Source organism: Tursiops truncatus, chromosome 7, assembly GCF_011762595.2.
Source record: "Tursiops truncatus isolate mTurTru1 chromosome 7, mTurTru1.mat.Y, whole genome shotgun sequence".
In the NCBI taxonomy this organism is placed as follows: Eukaryota; Metazoa; Chordata; class Mammalia; order Artiodactyla; family Delphinidae; genus Tursiops; species Tursiops truncatus.
Window position 1 is genome coordinate 19,407,864 of NC_047040.1, and position 14,973 is coordinate 19,422,836.

Genomic DNA, 14,973 nt, shown 5'->3' on the forward strand with positions numbered 1-14,973 from the left:
GGGAGAGTGTGAAGGATGACTCAAAGTGAGAGTTGCTGGTCGAGCTCAGAAGAGCTCTCTGACTTCCAACTACCCAATCCAGCTGATTTGGTAGACTTTCTTGGCCGTTCTAAGTCCCACCCTTGACACTCTTGACTCCTGTTTCACCCAAGGGTACGAGAAGCACAAGATGATCCCAGGACATGTTTCCTTCCATAATACAGCAGGAGGCTTGGGTTGGGGAAGAAGGAAGAAATACCAGCCTCCATCTCGATTTTAGACCTTCTCTCTATGTACCCGCTAAACAACGAAGGGATTTATTTATTGTACAGACCCTCATTCAGGACCTCTGCTTACCCTTGCCCGACCTCTCTGTAGCACTTTGGATGTTTTTTGTTGCAAGTAATGAAATACCCAACTAAAAGTAGTTTATACAAAAAAAAGACATTTAATTATCTCACTTAAGAAGTTACAAGTAGGTGGTTCCAGTGGTTCAAGTTTGCCTTTTTGGAACTAGGTTTTTTGTTTTTAATTGTGGTAAGATATACATAACGTAAAATTTACCATTTTACCCATTTTAAAGTGTACGGTTTAGTGGTGTTAAGTACATTCACATTGTTGTACAATTGTCACCACTGTCCATCTCCAGAACCTTTTCATCATCCCAAACTGAATTATGTACCCATTAAACAATAACTCCCCATTTTCCCCTTTCCCCCCAGCCCCTAGTAAACACTATTTTATTTTCTGTCTCTATGAATGTCACTATTCTAGGTACTTCATATAAGTGGAATCATATAACATTTGTGTCTGGTTTATTTCACTTAGTATAATGTTTTCAAGGTTCATCCATGCTGTTGCATGTATCAGAATTTTATTCCCTTTTAAGACGGAATGATATTCCATTGTAGGGGTAGATCACAGTTTGTTTATCCATTCATCTGCTGATGGGTATTTGGGTTTGCTTTCACCTGTTGGCTACTGTGAATAATGCTGCTATGAACATTAGTGTACAAATATTTGTTTGAGTCTCTGCTTTCAGTTCTTTTGGGTGTACACCTAGAAGTAGAATTGCTGGATCATAAGGTAATTCTATGTTTAATTTTTTGATGAACTGTCACACTGTTTTCCACAGTGGCTATACCATCTTACATACCCACCATCAGTGCACAAGAGTTGTAGCTTCTCCGTATCTTTGCCAGTGCTTGGTATTTTCTTCTTTCTTTCATTCTTTTTTTTTTCTTTATAATTATCATCATAATATGTGTGAAGTGGTACCTCATTGTGGTTTTGATTTACATTTTCCTAATTATTAGTGATAAGCTCTTTGTTTATGTTCTTTGGAGAAATGTTTATTCTCTAATTCTTTTGCCTAGTTTTGAATTAGGTTGTTTGCTTGTTTGTTTGTGTTTTGCTGAGTTGTAGGAATTTTTTATAAGGATATTAACCCCTTATAGGGTATACGATGTCAAATGTTTTCTCCCATTCTGTGGTTTGCCTTTTCACTCTGTTGATAGTGTTCTTTGCTGCATAGAAGTTTTCAACTTTGATGCAGTCCAATTAAACTACTTTTTCTTTTGTTACCTGTGTTTTTGGTGTCATATCCAAGAAATCATTGCCAAATCCAATGACCTGAAGATTTCCCTCTGTGTTTTCTTCTAAGAGTTTTATAGTTTTAGCTCTAACGTTAGGTCTTTGATCTGTTTTGAGTTAATTTTTGTGTGTGGTGTAAGGTGAGGGTCCACTTTCATTCTGTGCATGTGGATATCTGATTTTCCCAGCACAATTTGGTGAAAGACTGTCATTTCCCCCATTGAATAGCCTTGGCACCCTTGTTGAAAATCGTTTAACTGTTTATGCTTAGGTTTATTCTGGGCTCTTTATTCTCAGGTTCTTTTTATTAAAAAATTAATTAATTTATTTATTTTTGGTGCATTGGGTCTTCGCTGCTGCTTGCGGGCTTTCTCTAGTTAGAGCAAGCGGGGGCTACTCTTCATTGCAGTGCGTGGGCTTCTCATTGCAGTGGTTTCTCTTGTTGTGGAGAACTGGCTCTAGATGCACGGGTTTCAGTAGTTGTGGCTTGCAGGCTCTAGAGCGCAGGCTCAGTAGTTGTGGTGCATGGGCTTAGCTGCTCCATGGCATGTGGGATCTTCCCGGACCAGGGCTTGAACCCGTGTCCCCTGCATTGGCAGGTGGATTCTTAACCACTGCGCCACCAGGGAAGTCCTCTCAGGTTCTTTATATCCTTTGGCTCCAACAGCTCGAGTGTGTTGGGCATACTTTTTGTCTCATTTCCACAAAGTGGCTGCCTTGGCACCACACAGCATATCCTATAACCATATTCAAAAGCAAGAACCAAAGGTATGTTTCCCTTTCTCTCTCTCTCTCTCTCACATCAGGAATACTTCCCAGGGGTTTCCTGGCCTCAGTAGACTTCGTAAGCAATGATGCACTGAAGCCGGTTCGTGTGTGCTTGTGAAAGCAGATTATTACATTTTCTAGATCTTGTGATCTCGTTGCTAAACACTGCCACCTTGAAATCGGTCATGGTGGGAGCATTTATTTACACCACAGAACATGGTAAATGCTACAGATCAAGACTTTTTCCCCCAGGAAAGTGATTTACCAGCACACAATTTGCCTTTAATTCTTATTTATCAGAACCAGATGATATGGCCACTGCTGGCTTAAGGAAGTCTGAGAAAGTGAGTATCTGTCATTTTCAGCCTCTCTCAAGGGAGGTGGACTTCGTTAGCTGGCAAGGAAAGGGAGAGTTGGGGAAGCAACCAATGGTGTTTGACACTAATGTCTCCCAATGGTGGGAACTTTTTGTAATCACTTAAAAGAATGTCTTCAAAGAATGCCAGAAGACAGAGTGCTGTGGTCTCAGTGGTAGGATGGACTGAGCTCTAGCAGTTGACATGGTAATTATGATAAGAGGTGGGGGCCAGGGCTTTCGAATCCATAGCTGGGGGCCTAGTAAGGATGCGGCCTCAGCAACTTCCTGTAACCACAATGGGGGGCTGCCTGGACACAGGGCTGTGAGCAGCCAGAGGACATGCGGCTTGGGGCGGATGCTGAAGGGAAGGGAGGAGCCCTGCGTGCGGTCTCAGAGGGTAGTAGAGGTGTTCCCTGAAGAAGAGCCAACGAAGGAAGGCCTGCCGTCCTTGGCCAAGAACTCCTTGCTGACCAGGCCATGGATGGCCATGATCCTGAGGAGTCCGTGGCGAAACTTCTGGCCAACGAAGACGTAGATGAGAGGATTGAGGCAGCTGTGGAGGAAGCCCAGGATCTCGGTGGCATCCAGGGCCCGGCCGATGTCATTGCGGCGCTCACAGGTCTCCGCGATCACCCGGACCCTCATGAGGGTGTCTGCAACCAGGACCAGGTTGTAGGGCAGCCAACAGAGCAGGAAGACGAGCACGACAGCAAAGATGACCCGCATGGCCCGGTGCTTCTGCCCCATGTGGGCCGCAAAGAGCGTGCGCAGGGTGAGTCCGTAGCAGATGAGCATGACCAGCAGGGGCAGCAGGAAGCCAAAGGTCTGGGGCAGGACCCGCATCACCATCCGCCACTTCGTTGTATTGGCACCCATGTCCTCGTAGCAGACTGGGCTGGAATAGGGTGGGTGGATGGCCCTTCGGAAGACGAAGATGGGCAGGGCCAGGATCAAGGACAGGACCCAGATGCCTAAACATATGAACCTGACCCAGTGCCGCTTCTGGGTCAGCATGCGTGTGGCATGGACAATGGCCAGGTAGCGGTCCACGCTGATGCAGGCCAGCAGTAGAATACCACTGTAGAAGTTGACTTCCTTCAGGAGTGAGACCACCTTGCACAGGGCTGTGCCAAAGATCCAGCCCTTTGCCTTGGAGGTGGCCCAGACAGGCAAGGTCAGGGCGAAGAGCAGGTCAGCCATGGCCAGGTTCAGCAGGTAGACATCGGTGACGGAGCGGCCCACCCGGCTGTATAAGATGACCAGCATCACCAGGGAATTTCCCAGGAGGCTCAGCAGGAAGACCAGGGCATAAATGACGACCACGGCATACTTGTTGATAACCAGAGATTCCGGCTGGCATGGGGCAGAGTCTGGTAGAATAGAGGGCAGGTCAGTGTTGTAACTGTAATTACCAAAATCTTCGTCACTGTAGTTTTCCCAGTTAAATCCTTCCATATTTGAAGTAAACTTAATTTCTGGCCTAGAGAAGAGAGACGAGGGTTACCGCACAATACATCTCCCCAGATTCTAGTCTGTCTGCTCACAACATTTAGATAGGATTCTTTGTGTTAGCTTGTATATTACATGGAAGTAACTTTCACTTCAAGCAATGGCCGGAGCACTAAGGTTTTGGAGACATATTTAGTAAAAAATGATACATTTCACAAAAAGTGTCTAGTTCCCTTCAACATCAGAGAGACGTTCTTATCACTTTCCATAACACTGCTATCACCCAAACCACTGTTGAAACGTCCCCTTGGATAATCCCTACAGAACATGTCTCGGATCCTCGGTGGTGGGCATCTCTGACTATTGAGGCTGATTTTAATGTCAGAAACATGAGGTACCACCCAGTTCTCAATCTGGGGGACTAAGCAGGCAATCCAATTGTGTTAGATCCCTAGGAAAAGATCATCAAGGCTTGACTATAAACCTAAGAGATGAGTCCCTTTGTCCAACTTTCTGAAAGGTGTTTTAAAAGAAGTGTTCTGGAAAAACAGTCTGAGTCATAGCAGCATGGAGTTTCAGGATGCTCGAGCTAAGAGAAAGTTGACTCCACTAGTACAGCCCAGCATTTTTCTGCTGAGATGCGTGGGGCCTGCTCTGGGCATACTGATGTAGTTTGAAAAAAATATATTAAAAATCATAAGCAGGTGGCTGACTGATTCTCCACATGGGTGGAAATGTAACAGATTATCTTGGGAGCTCTGAACAGGCATATTCTGCCATGTAGGGGTGAGCAGAGAAAGGCAGTATGTTCCCAGCCTAAGGAGGAGGGGCAGCAGGCAGCAGAGAAGGCAGGTGGAGACACACGATCCTTGTTTTGGTGGCTTTCGAGTCCTGCTGGGGACCCTTCCTGCCTTGCTAGTGAGTGCCTTCTTCCAGACCTGACTCTCCAGCACACCTAGTTAACCTCTGTGGGCTCTGCCCTTGTTATGGGGGTAGCAGAGAGCCTTCTTTTGGGGGAAGCTGCAGCCACCCTGAAAGATTAACCCAGTTTGCAAAGAGGAAGTAAAGTGACCAGCTACTGAATTAGCTTCCTTTTGAACCACAAAATATATCAGCATCATACCATTTCTTTATAACAAGATATGGCCATCCTGTTACCCTATGCCAGTCTGTAGCCCACCTCAACATGGAACCCAGTGTTAAAGTGAAGAACATAAAGTAAAAAGGCTCAGGACCTACCTCACACTCACTAGCATGATCATAATTTAAAAAGAAGGACTATGACGATGGTGATGAGGATGTGAAGAAGTTGAACCCCTCATACATTGCTGGTGGGAATGTAAAATGGCACAGTTGCTTTGGAAAACGGTTTGGCAGTTGTTAAGAAAGCTAAATGTAGAGTTACCATACGACCCCGTGATTCCACTCCTAGTGTACCCAAGAGAATAGAACACATACGTCTGCACAGAAACTTGTATGTGAATATTCTTAGCAGCATGCAGCGAAAAAGTGGAAGTAATCCAAATGTCCATCAGCTGATACACAGACAAGCAAATTGTGGCATACACATACAAGGGAACGTTATTCAATCATAAAAATTAATGAAGGGCTTCCCTGGTGGCACAGTGGTTGAGAGTCCGCCTGCTGATGTAGGGGACGCGGGTTCGTGCCCCGGTCTGGGAAGATCCCACATGCCGTGGAGCGGCTGGGCCCGTGAGCCATGGCCGCTGAGCCCGCACGTCCGGAGCCTGTGCTCCGCAGTGGGAGAGGCCACAGCAGTGAGAGGCCCGCGTACCGGAAAAAAAAAAAAAAAAAAAAAAAATTAATGAAGTACTGATACAGGCTACAACATGGATGAACCTTGAAAACATTATTCTAAGTGAAAAAAGCCAGACAAAAAAGGCTTCATACTGTATGATTCCATGTATGTGAAATGTCCAGAAGAGGCAAATTGTTAGAGACAAAAAGTAGATTAGTAGTTGCCAGGGGCTGGGGGCGGGGGAGTGTTACTGAGTACAGGGTTTCTTTTTGGGGTGATGAAAGTGCTCTGGAATTAGACAGTGGCAATGATTATGTAGTTTTGTGAATATAGATCTTCCTCAACTTATGATGGGGTGATGTCCCAGTAAACCTATCATAAGTTGAAAATATCCTAAGTCGAAAATGCATTTAATACACCTAACCTACTGAACCTCGTAGAGTAGCCTAGCTTACCTTGTATGTGCTCAGAACACTTACATTAGCCTACAGTTGTGCAAAATCATCTAACACAAAACCTATTTTACAATAAAGTGTGGAATACCTCAAGTAATTTATTGAATACTATACTGAAAGTGAAAAATAGAATGGTTGCTTGTATGGGTAAAGAATGGCTGTAAGTGTATCGGTTGTTTATCCTCATGATTGCATGGCCGCTGCCCAGCATCATGAGAAAGTATCCTATTGTACATTGCTAGCCTGGGAAAAGATCAAAATTCAAAATTCAAAGTACAGCTTCTAGCTAAGGAGTATCACTTTTGCACCATCATAAAGTTGAAAAATTTTAAGTTGAACCATTGTAAATTGGGGACCATCTGTATACAAAACCCCACTGAATTGTATACTGTAAATTGGTGACTTTTTTTTCTAAAAATTTTTTTATTGAAGTATAGTTGATTTACAATGTTGTGTTAGTTTCAGGTGCACAGCAAAGTGACTCAGTTACACATACATATTACATTCTCCTTCAGATTCTTTTCCATTATAGGTTATCACAAGACACTGAATATAGTTCCCCATGTTATGCAATAGGTCCCTGTTGTTTATCCATTCTACACACAGTAGTGTGTATCCGTTAATCCCAAACTCCTAATCCATCCCTTTCCCCTCCATTTCCCCTTTGGTAACCATAAATTTGTTTTCAATGTCTGTGAGTCTCTTTCTGTTTTTTAAATAAGTTCATTTGTATCATTTTTTTAGATTCCACATATAAGTGATATCATGATATTTGTCTTTCTCTGTCTGACTTACTTCACTTAGTACGATAATTTCTAGGTCCATCCATGTTGCTGCAAATGGCATTATTTTGTTCTTTTTTATGGCTGAGTAGTATTCCTCTGTGTGTGTGTGTGTGTGTGTGTGTGTGTGTGTGTGTATGCACATAAAATGACTTTTATAGTATGTGAATTATATCTCAATTAAAAAAGATTAATCAAAGATATATAGGCTTGCAAAGGAAACACAAATATTAAAACAACAATATCATCATCATCATCAACAACAACAAAGGTCCTAGGAAGCTTTTCTCTTTAGCAGAAGAAACTGTTACTGTCAATCATACATAGCAAAAAAAAGCTAAGTGAGGTTAGGGAAACTGGAGAAACAATGCCCCTTTTCCCTAGAGTGAGAGAATTCTTAGCCTTCACCTTCCTGAGAAGGTATTTCTCCCCTAAGTGATGGGAGCCAGATAAATTGCCTTCTCAGCACACGGGTACCACAGATAGAACAGATTAGATCAGTCTGTGAACCTAAACGATGTGATGATAAGGACGGGGCCCAGTCTGGCCAGGAGGCAGGGACGGTAGTGAGAGAGGTGGATAGTACAGCTGGCTCAGCCAGTGGTGCTGACAAAACCTGCGTGAAATCACTGACTCTGCAGCCCCAAGGTCAAGAGCAAGTTTGCTCAGAAGCCCAGGGTAATGCCTAATGAAGTCACAAGGTGGGTCACTTCCGGGAGCAGATGATCAGAGATGTTCTTAAGGGAACCCATGACCCAAGAGAAGACCACCTTTGCGAGTGGTTACAGAGCATGATGGGTGCAGAGAGCTTGTGCCCTTAGAGAGGAGAACCCCTCATTTACAAGCATTGGCCGCGAGAAGGCAGAGCTGCGGCAGCCGCAGAAGCTGCCTCTCAGAAGAAGCAGCAACAGCGAAGCATGTTTCACAGACAAGTCCTCATTCTGGATAATCCAGCGCTCGGCTGTGCCGGAGCTGGGCTGGAGGTGTGCGGGCGAACTCCCGCTCCCAGACGTGAAGGCTCAGCTTCAGGGTGCAGAGGGAGACCATGCAAGTTAGGACAGAAGGTAGAGAACTCAGAAACGGGAACCAGGCCAGGGCAATGACCTCCAGCCACTGGAGGGTGAGGGAGGGGAATGTTTCGTTGTTGTTCGTTTGGTTTTTAATTTACCAGTCTCTGGTGAGGATGTTTTGACGTTAAAGGGAGAAACTAAGGGAAGGGAGATACACATCTGAGACCCACTTTGTGCCTCACAGGTACATGGTCTCGTTCAGCAGTTATAAATAGACAGTCACAGCAAGGCTCAGAAACCAGCCTGTGGTCACAGAGTCTCTTAGTGCCGCAGCCCGGATTCCAACTAGGTGTGAATGGCTTCACACGCTATTTTCAGTCTACAGATCTACTTCTCAAAAAAAAAAAAAAAAAAATCACAGCTCATGTAACAAATATAGCTGTAAGCTAAGTTCTTGAGATATCATGAAGTTAACCTGGCTCTGGTTCGCTCCCATTGTTTGATGTTTTGTGCATTGCTTTCTTTGCTATTCCTTAGGCCCAGAACGAGAGAAACAGCCCTTACAGGAATCAGAAACCAAATGCCCTTGAACTGACTGGCCCCTGCTGACCACTCAGTCATGTTCTCGGTAACCGAGCAGGAGATCCCCTCAGTGAATGAAACTCCCAGCCCCTTAATGACTCATGATAGTTCAAAAACTCATGGAAAGGATGATTCTAATTTACTTCATGAAAATGCTACATTGACAAAAGCCCAAACATTTAAGGCAATCTTTTTAACAACGGCAACACAATAATAACAACAACAAATTCAAGGTTATTTGTATACAATTCCAGTGTCCTTTCTCTCTAGAAATATAATCCACACATATTTACATTTAATATAGGGGAAGAGGGCCTCAGTAGTATCTGGATCTTCCTCAGACCCAATCCTAGCCAAGGCAGGGAGAGCCGGCTGGGTCCGCAAGAGAAGGCGGTGGGCAGCCAGTTGCCCTAGGTGCTTGTTGGACAGAGGTGTAGGGAAGAGGGGCAGAACCTCTCCCTTTGGGGATAGGGAGGCCTAGAGAAAGAATGGAGAGACTGAGGAGTGTGGGGATAAATGGAGGGGATAAATGGAAGCTGGGTGTCAAGGGGGGACAGAGAACAGAGACATTCTGGAAGGGTGTTCCAAGACTTACCAGGATTCTGGGCTTGTCACCTGTGGGACACCTCCAGGAATGCAGATGTGCCTGACACAAAGGGCGGCGGTGGTGAGAACACAGTGGAGGAAGTGAGTGGTGGATTAGATTGCTCAACTCTGGGGTGGAGCCCCTGAGGGTGTGGGATGCCTTTGATAGCTTGAATAATTAATTCCCAGGTCAACTCTTTGATAACTAGTAGTCATTTTATTAACTGGCAGAGTTCACACTGGGAAGGGGCCTGTGGGGTTTTCTAGCCAATCTTTCCATTTCACAGATGAGGAAACTGAGGCCCACCCAAAGGAAGTAGTTGGCCCAGGACAGCACGGATTTCTCTTATCTTTGCCCTGAGCTCAGCAGCCCCTGGCTCTTTCAGCCACCCTGTCTGACTCTCCCCACAATCCAGCTGTCTCGGGCACCCCACGCTTACAACCCAGCAGCACTACTGCTCTTAAACATCTTTCCCATCTCAAAGGGGAACAGCTCTTTAAGGCAACAGAAACGGAACTAGCTTCTGGTGCATCTGGTGGCTTTCTTCCCTGGACTTAATGCCTCTTGTCTCCACCCCATTCACCCTGGGCATCCTTAAAGCCTCACAGATTCCTTCTCCATGCCACACCCCTTTGAGAACTCCCATCCCCAAATGGGGGCCCGGTTCCACCTCACCTGGTCTTTCACCTCCCTCCCCAACCATCTGCTCTGACCGCATGCCTCTCTTAGGGCATTGCTATTTTTTCTTAGCTTGTCCACTTGGAATTGGATCTGCAGTAGCTACTACCTTTGGAACCAAGACCATCTAATTTGGAAAGAAAGCCATTTGGTAAAAGTTAAAATCCCACCCAAGTTCAAATACATTTTTGAAAACAGTGTTGAGTGACACCAAGAATATATTTTGTCACATTTGCTGTTGATAATAATTGAAAGGATAAATCCAGGCACAGCAGTGAACACTAATTCACTGCTCCCTCCTAAGCCCCCACCCCAGTGATTGATGCCTCAGTCCCCTCCACTACTCCTTACCCTGACCTGTTGCTCCATGCATCCCAGGGCCCACACAGTGCTCAAAGCCTGTGGCAAACTCATCTAAGCTGCCTACCCCTAGGAAAGAGCCTTTGAGTCTAGCTATTTAGCAAACGTTCTTTGTCACCTTTCTCTTTTCCATGGTGGAGAACACAGTGACTCCTTGCCAGGTGATGCTAAACCCAGGCAAAGGCCCAGGACACACAGAGAGAGGCCATGAGAACAGCAGTTAAGAACTCTGCTAGCCTAGCAACTCTGGGCAAGCGACTTTTCCTTTCTGAGTCTCAGTTTACTCATCCGTAAAATGAGGCCAATGATAGAATCTAACTAACTGGGTTGTGCTGAGGATGAAATGAGGGATTACCTGTAAAGTCCTTAAGACACATATAAAGCACGATGTTAGCATTTATTGTTGTGATTATTATTACTGAAATAATTAACTAATAGCATGGGTTCTCTCCCACTACATCCCCAAGCAAGAGAAAGCATCGGGTCCGCTTTCGGGGCTGACTTCCAGGTACATCTTAATTTGCTTTAACCTGACTAGCAATAGTCACATGAGCTCTAACGTTGAGTGCCTGCTAAGGCCTAGCTTCCAGGGAAAGTGCTTTTCAGAATCTGTATCATTTAATCCTCACAACAACCCCATGGAGTGTGCACTTTCTGAATGAGGAAACTAAGACTCCGGAGTTAGGCAACTTACCTAGAGTGACGCAGATGAACTGACTTTTAAGCAGTTTTTGAGACTTTTTTTTTTTTTAATCTGACCTCAAATCTGCTATTGTGTCCACTGCTGTGTGGGGCTGAGCTCCACTAAGTACCTCTCTGTCCCAGACAACTGGGTGTGCAAAGGACAGCCCAGATTTGACATTTCCTAACCATCCTACTTCTTGATTTTCATTAGATTGATTTAATTTCCACTGAGCCCACAGCAGGCCTACCAATGGTGGGGTGAATACAGAACCGGCATCCAGTCCTGGTTCTGCTGTTAATGGTCAGGGTGAGCTTGGGCAGGTCATTTCTCTCTGTGCCTCAATGTGGTCCCCTGGAAAATGAGATTAGCCACATGTGGCTACTTAAATTTAATATGTTTGTAAATGCACTTCATATTTATATTTAAAGGGAATTATACTGTGCACTTAAAAAAATTTATTTTTGGCTGCGTTGGGTCTTCGTTGCTGCACGCAGGCTTTCTCTAGTTGTGGCTAGCGGGGGCTACTCTTCGTTGTTGTGTGCAGGCTTCTCAATGTGATGGCTTCTCTTGTTGCAGAGCTCAGGCTCTAGGCACGTGAGCTTCAGTAGCTGTGGCATGCAGGCTCAGTAGTTGTGGCACACGGGCTTAGTTGCTCTGCGGCATGTGGGATCTTCCTGGACCAGGGCTCGAACCCGTGTCCCCTGCATTGGCAGGCAGATTCTTAACCACTGCACCACCACGGAAGTCCCTTAAATTTAAATTGATTAAAATAAAATAAAAATTTAGTTTCTCATTTTAAGTGCTCAATAGCTACATGTGACTAGTGGCTACCATATTGGACAGTGCAGATACAGGACATTTCCATTACTGTAGAAAGTTCATTTGTACCGTGCTGTCTTGGTGCAGACTTACTTTGTTCCTGCAATTCACCACTTCAGTTCTCAGGGGACTCAAAGGAAGAGACTGAAGTTTCCAAATTCCTTCTATCAGAAATAGTCCCCAGCAGCCCGAAGACCGAACTGCTCACCTACCTGTTGTTGCTGCTACAGCTGCTGTGTTATTGGAGTGGCCACTGATGCCTCCTCTGTGACTCAGGGCTTGAGAGCTGTCACACCTGTTGGACAGGAAAAAAGCAAAGCAGCCTTTACGTGGAAAGTTCTGACCCAGGGCTGCTGAGGGGGAAATCCAGGAGGCCCACCAGGGGAGGTATTCCTGCAGAGGAGCAACGAGGTCTGTTCTGGGACTCTGACTGGAGGCCAAGCCTCCTCCTGGCAATTGTGTAATGAGAGCTGGGAATTTTCATGTCTTCTTGTCTAATGGCTTCTGCAAGAGTCTGCCAGTCTGAAGGTGGAGGTTTACCTAGTTGACCTCTGTCTTGTTTTCAACGTACACTTCCTTCTTTACAAGGGAGATGCAGGCAACCCCAGCCCCCAGCTGACACGTAAGCCTGAATTTGTGTGTACCCTTTCTTCCTTCCTTCTAGGAGCAGCGTGAGAAGTATCCTTCCTTCTCTTTCGGTCCTGCACCTGGCTGTGGGACCCCACTGCACCTCACGTCCTTGAAGGTCGTGCCTTGTGCACCCTCTGCTTCTCAACCACCTCTTTCCCTGAACTTGCCTATGTCTTTCTCTCCCTCCTTCTGTTCTAGAACTCCTTTAGCGACCACTCCCCCTGGGCCCTCCATTTCACAGGCAAGCTTCTTGAAAAAGCAGTGAGCAGTTGCCTTTTCCACTTTGCCAACTTCTTGTTCCCTGTTCAACCCACTGTAACCAGCTTCCTGCCCACTGTACTGAGGAAACAGCTTTTGCCAATGTTCCCAGTGACCTAGGGTTGCTAAATCCAGTAAACTCTTTTCTTAAATAAAGCTGTTTTAATATTATAAAAATAAACTGTGCATATTGTAAAGAAAGCAGGTGGTAAAAAGCATATAAATTAAAATGTGATTCTCTTCCATCCTTCTGTTCACCTGTATCTTGTGAATATTTTTCCAGACTTCCCCCATGCACATACAAACATGTTTTTTCCTTCTTTAATAAAATACTATTTAACTAGTTATATTGTTCTGCACTTTAACAATGTATCATGTACCTATTTCACATCAGTACATATAGATCCATCTTACTTTTTTCAGTGATGACATAATGGCCCATGGCAAGGACATACCTGACTTATTTGATAATTACCTTATAGATGAATATTTAGGTTCTCACTATGAACATTTTTGGATATTGGTCTTTGGAAACTTGTACGAGTGTTTCAGTAGCTTAAGTATAATTTTGCTGGGTCATAACTGTGCATGTTGATATGTTGATAAATACTACTCATTGCACTTCAAAAAGACTGTTGCAGTGTATTCTCCTATTACCAGTTTATGAAAGGGCCTGTTACCCTGTCTACTCATACTGTCTCATCCTTGTCAATCATGGTAAAATACCTTCTCCCAGCCTGCAGTATGCTTTTTAACTGTATTTACGGTGAAATGGATACCGTTCAAGCCTTATCTTATTTGATCTCTGAACCATTTAACCCCACTGATCCCATTGTTTTCTTATTGCTCAGAGAACTTCTCTTGGTCTTATTTGTTACTTTTTTTCTCAATTCATTCCTCAAATAGGCATGTTCCTCAGAGTCTGCCTCGGTCCTCTTCTCTACCTGTTCTCCCTAGACTAGTCCTCCTGCCTCCTTGGCTTCAGCCCCAACCCAGTATGTGCCAGTGTCTCCTACACCTATAGTTCCCAGCTTCTCTTCTAAGCTTCTCTTTAAGCTCAAATTCTTACATTTAATCACTTCCTGAATCTCCCCTGAGGTCCCACAGATGCTGCAAACTCAACATGTAGAAAACCAGTCTCACGGAATTCCCTGACACGGGTGCCCCTCCTCCTTAACCCAGAAACAGGCGTGCCCCTCACGCTTGCCTTGCTCTTCCTCTCCACGAACGCCATCTCCTTAACATCTCTCTTGATTATCTCTTCCTCACCGTCTTCACTGATGGTGTTAGGTTCTGCTTTATTTTCTCTTGCCTAAACTACTGTGTTCTTCATGGGATGGCTGTGATTTCAGAGCTAGACTGTCTGTGTTAGGATCCCAGCAATGTCAGTGGTTGTAGACCTCAGGCAAGTTATTTCATCTCACGGGACTCAGTTTCATCATCTGTAAAATGGGGATAATGGGAGCACCCACTGCATAGAATTGTCATGTGGATTAAATGAGTCTATATTTATAAAGCAGTTAGCATGGTGCTTGGCACTGTTGGTTGCTGCTGCTACTTCTACTACCAACACTACCAGACCACTATTTTCCCAAATGCTCTCTGTGTCAAGTCTTTCCTCCCTCAATCCATCCCCCACTCTCTACCAGAAGCATCTTCCTAAAATGTGAATTTGAGGGAATTACCTGGTAGTCCAGCGGTTAAGACTCGGCGCTTTCACTGTGGTGGGCCTGGGTTCGATCCCTGATTGGGATCCCTGATTGGGGAAATAAGAGCCCACAAGCCGCACGGTGTGGCCAAAAAAAAAAAAAAAAGTGAATTTGATCACCCTCTTTCCCTCTTGCAACCCTTCAAAGACTCCCGTTGCCCTCAGGCAGAGTCAAATTCCTGCTGTGGCACCTGGCGCCCCTGCATCTGACCCTGTGTGCTTCTCCAGCCTTATTTCAGGCCATGCCCTCTTGTATCCTTAACTCTGGCCACAGGGAACGACCTGCAGTTCCCCCTCAGAGCTGTTCTGGTTCCGCTTGGGCCTTGGCACTCATTTCCCTTTTCCTCATCCCCACCCTCTTGGGCCGGCCAGCTCTCTCTCCTGTCCAGTTCAGCCCAGTCATCACCTCCATGCATTGCCGCCCCCCTCTGTCCTCCTCTGCGTCCCCCGGGCTTGCCTCTACAATGGCACCAATTTCGGGGACTTACAATCATCAGTTTGGCTGCTTCCTCCT

General features: G+C 45.2%; 1 protein-coding gene across 4 annotated transcripts; it reads right to left on the reverse strand.

Moving 5' to 3' along the window:
• Positions 1 to 404: 404 nt before the first annotated feature.
• Positions 405 to 14,968, reverse strand: LOC101318530 (C-X-C chemokine receptor type 2). 4 transcript variants are annotated; one of them, XM_073807289.1, is made up of 4 exons: positions 14,948 to 14,968; positions 14,437 to 14,507; positions 12,076 to 12,158; positions 405 to 4,068 (listed from the first exon to the last, which is right to left on the reverse strand). In XM_073807289.1, the coding sequence occupies exons 1-4, from the start codon at positions 14,951 to 14,953 to the stop codon at positions 3,089 to 3,091; spliced, it is 1,140 nt and encodes a 379-aa protein (XP_073663390.1). In that variant the 5' UTR covers positions 14,954 to 14,968; the 3' UTR covers positions 405 to 3,088. The 4 variants fall into 4 exon arrangements, with proteins under 4 accessions (XP_073663390.1, XP_033715667.1, XP_033715666.1 ...); XM_033859776.2 differs by lacking the exons at positions 14,437 to 14,507; positions 14,948 to 14,968 and adding exons at positions 9,331 to 9,381; positions 12,243 to 12,371 and having other exon boundaries at positions 405 to 4,178; XM_033859775.2 differs by lacking the exons at positions 14,437 to 14,507; positions 14,948 to 14,968 and adding an exon at positions 12,243 to 12,371 and having other exon boundaries at positions 405 to 4,178.
• Between the last annotated feature and the right edge of the window lie 5 nt (positions 14,969 to 14,973).

Bases quoted from the DNA above. Each gene is read 5' to 3' on its own strand.
- LOC101318530 (XM_073807289.1), bottom strand. The intron at 12,159-14,436 runs GTAATTCCCTCA...CCTGTCCAACAG, and splicing joins CTTAACCGCTGGACTACCAG to GTGTGACAGCTCTCAAGCCC. The intron at 4,069-12,075 runs GTAGGTGAGCAG...CTATTCTACCAG, and splicing joins AGCTGTAGCAGCAACAACAG to ACTCTGCCCCATGCCAGCCG.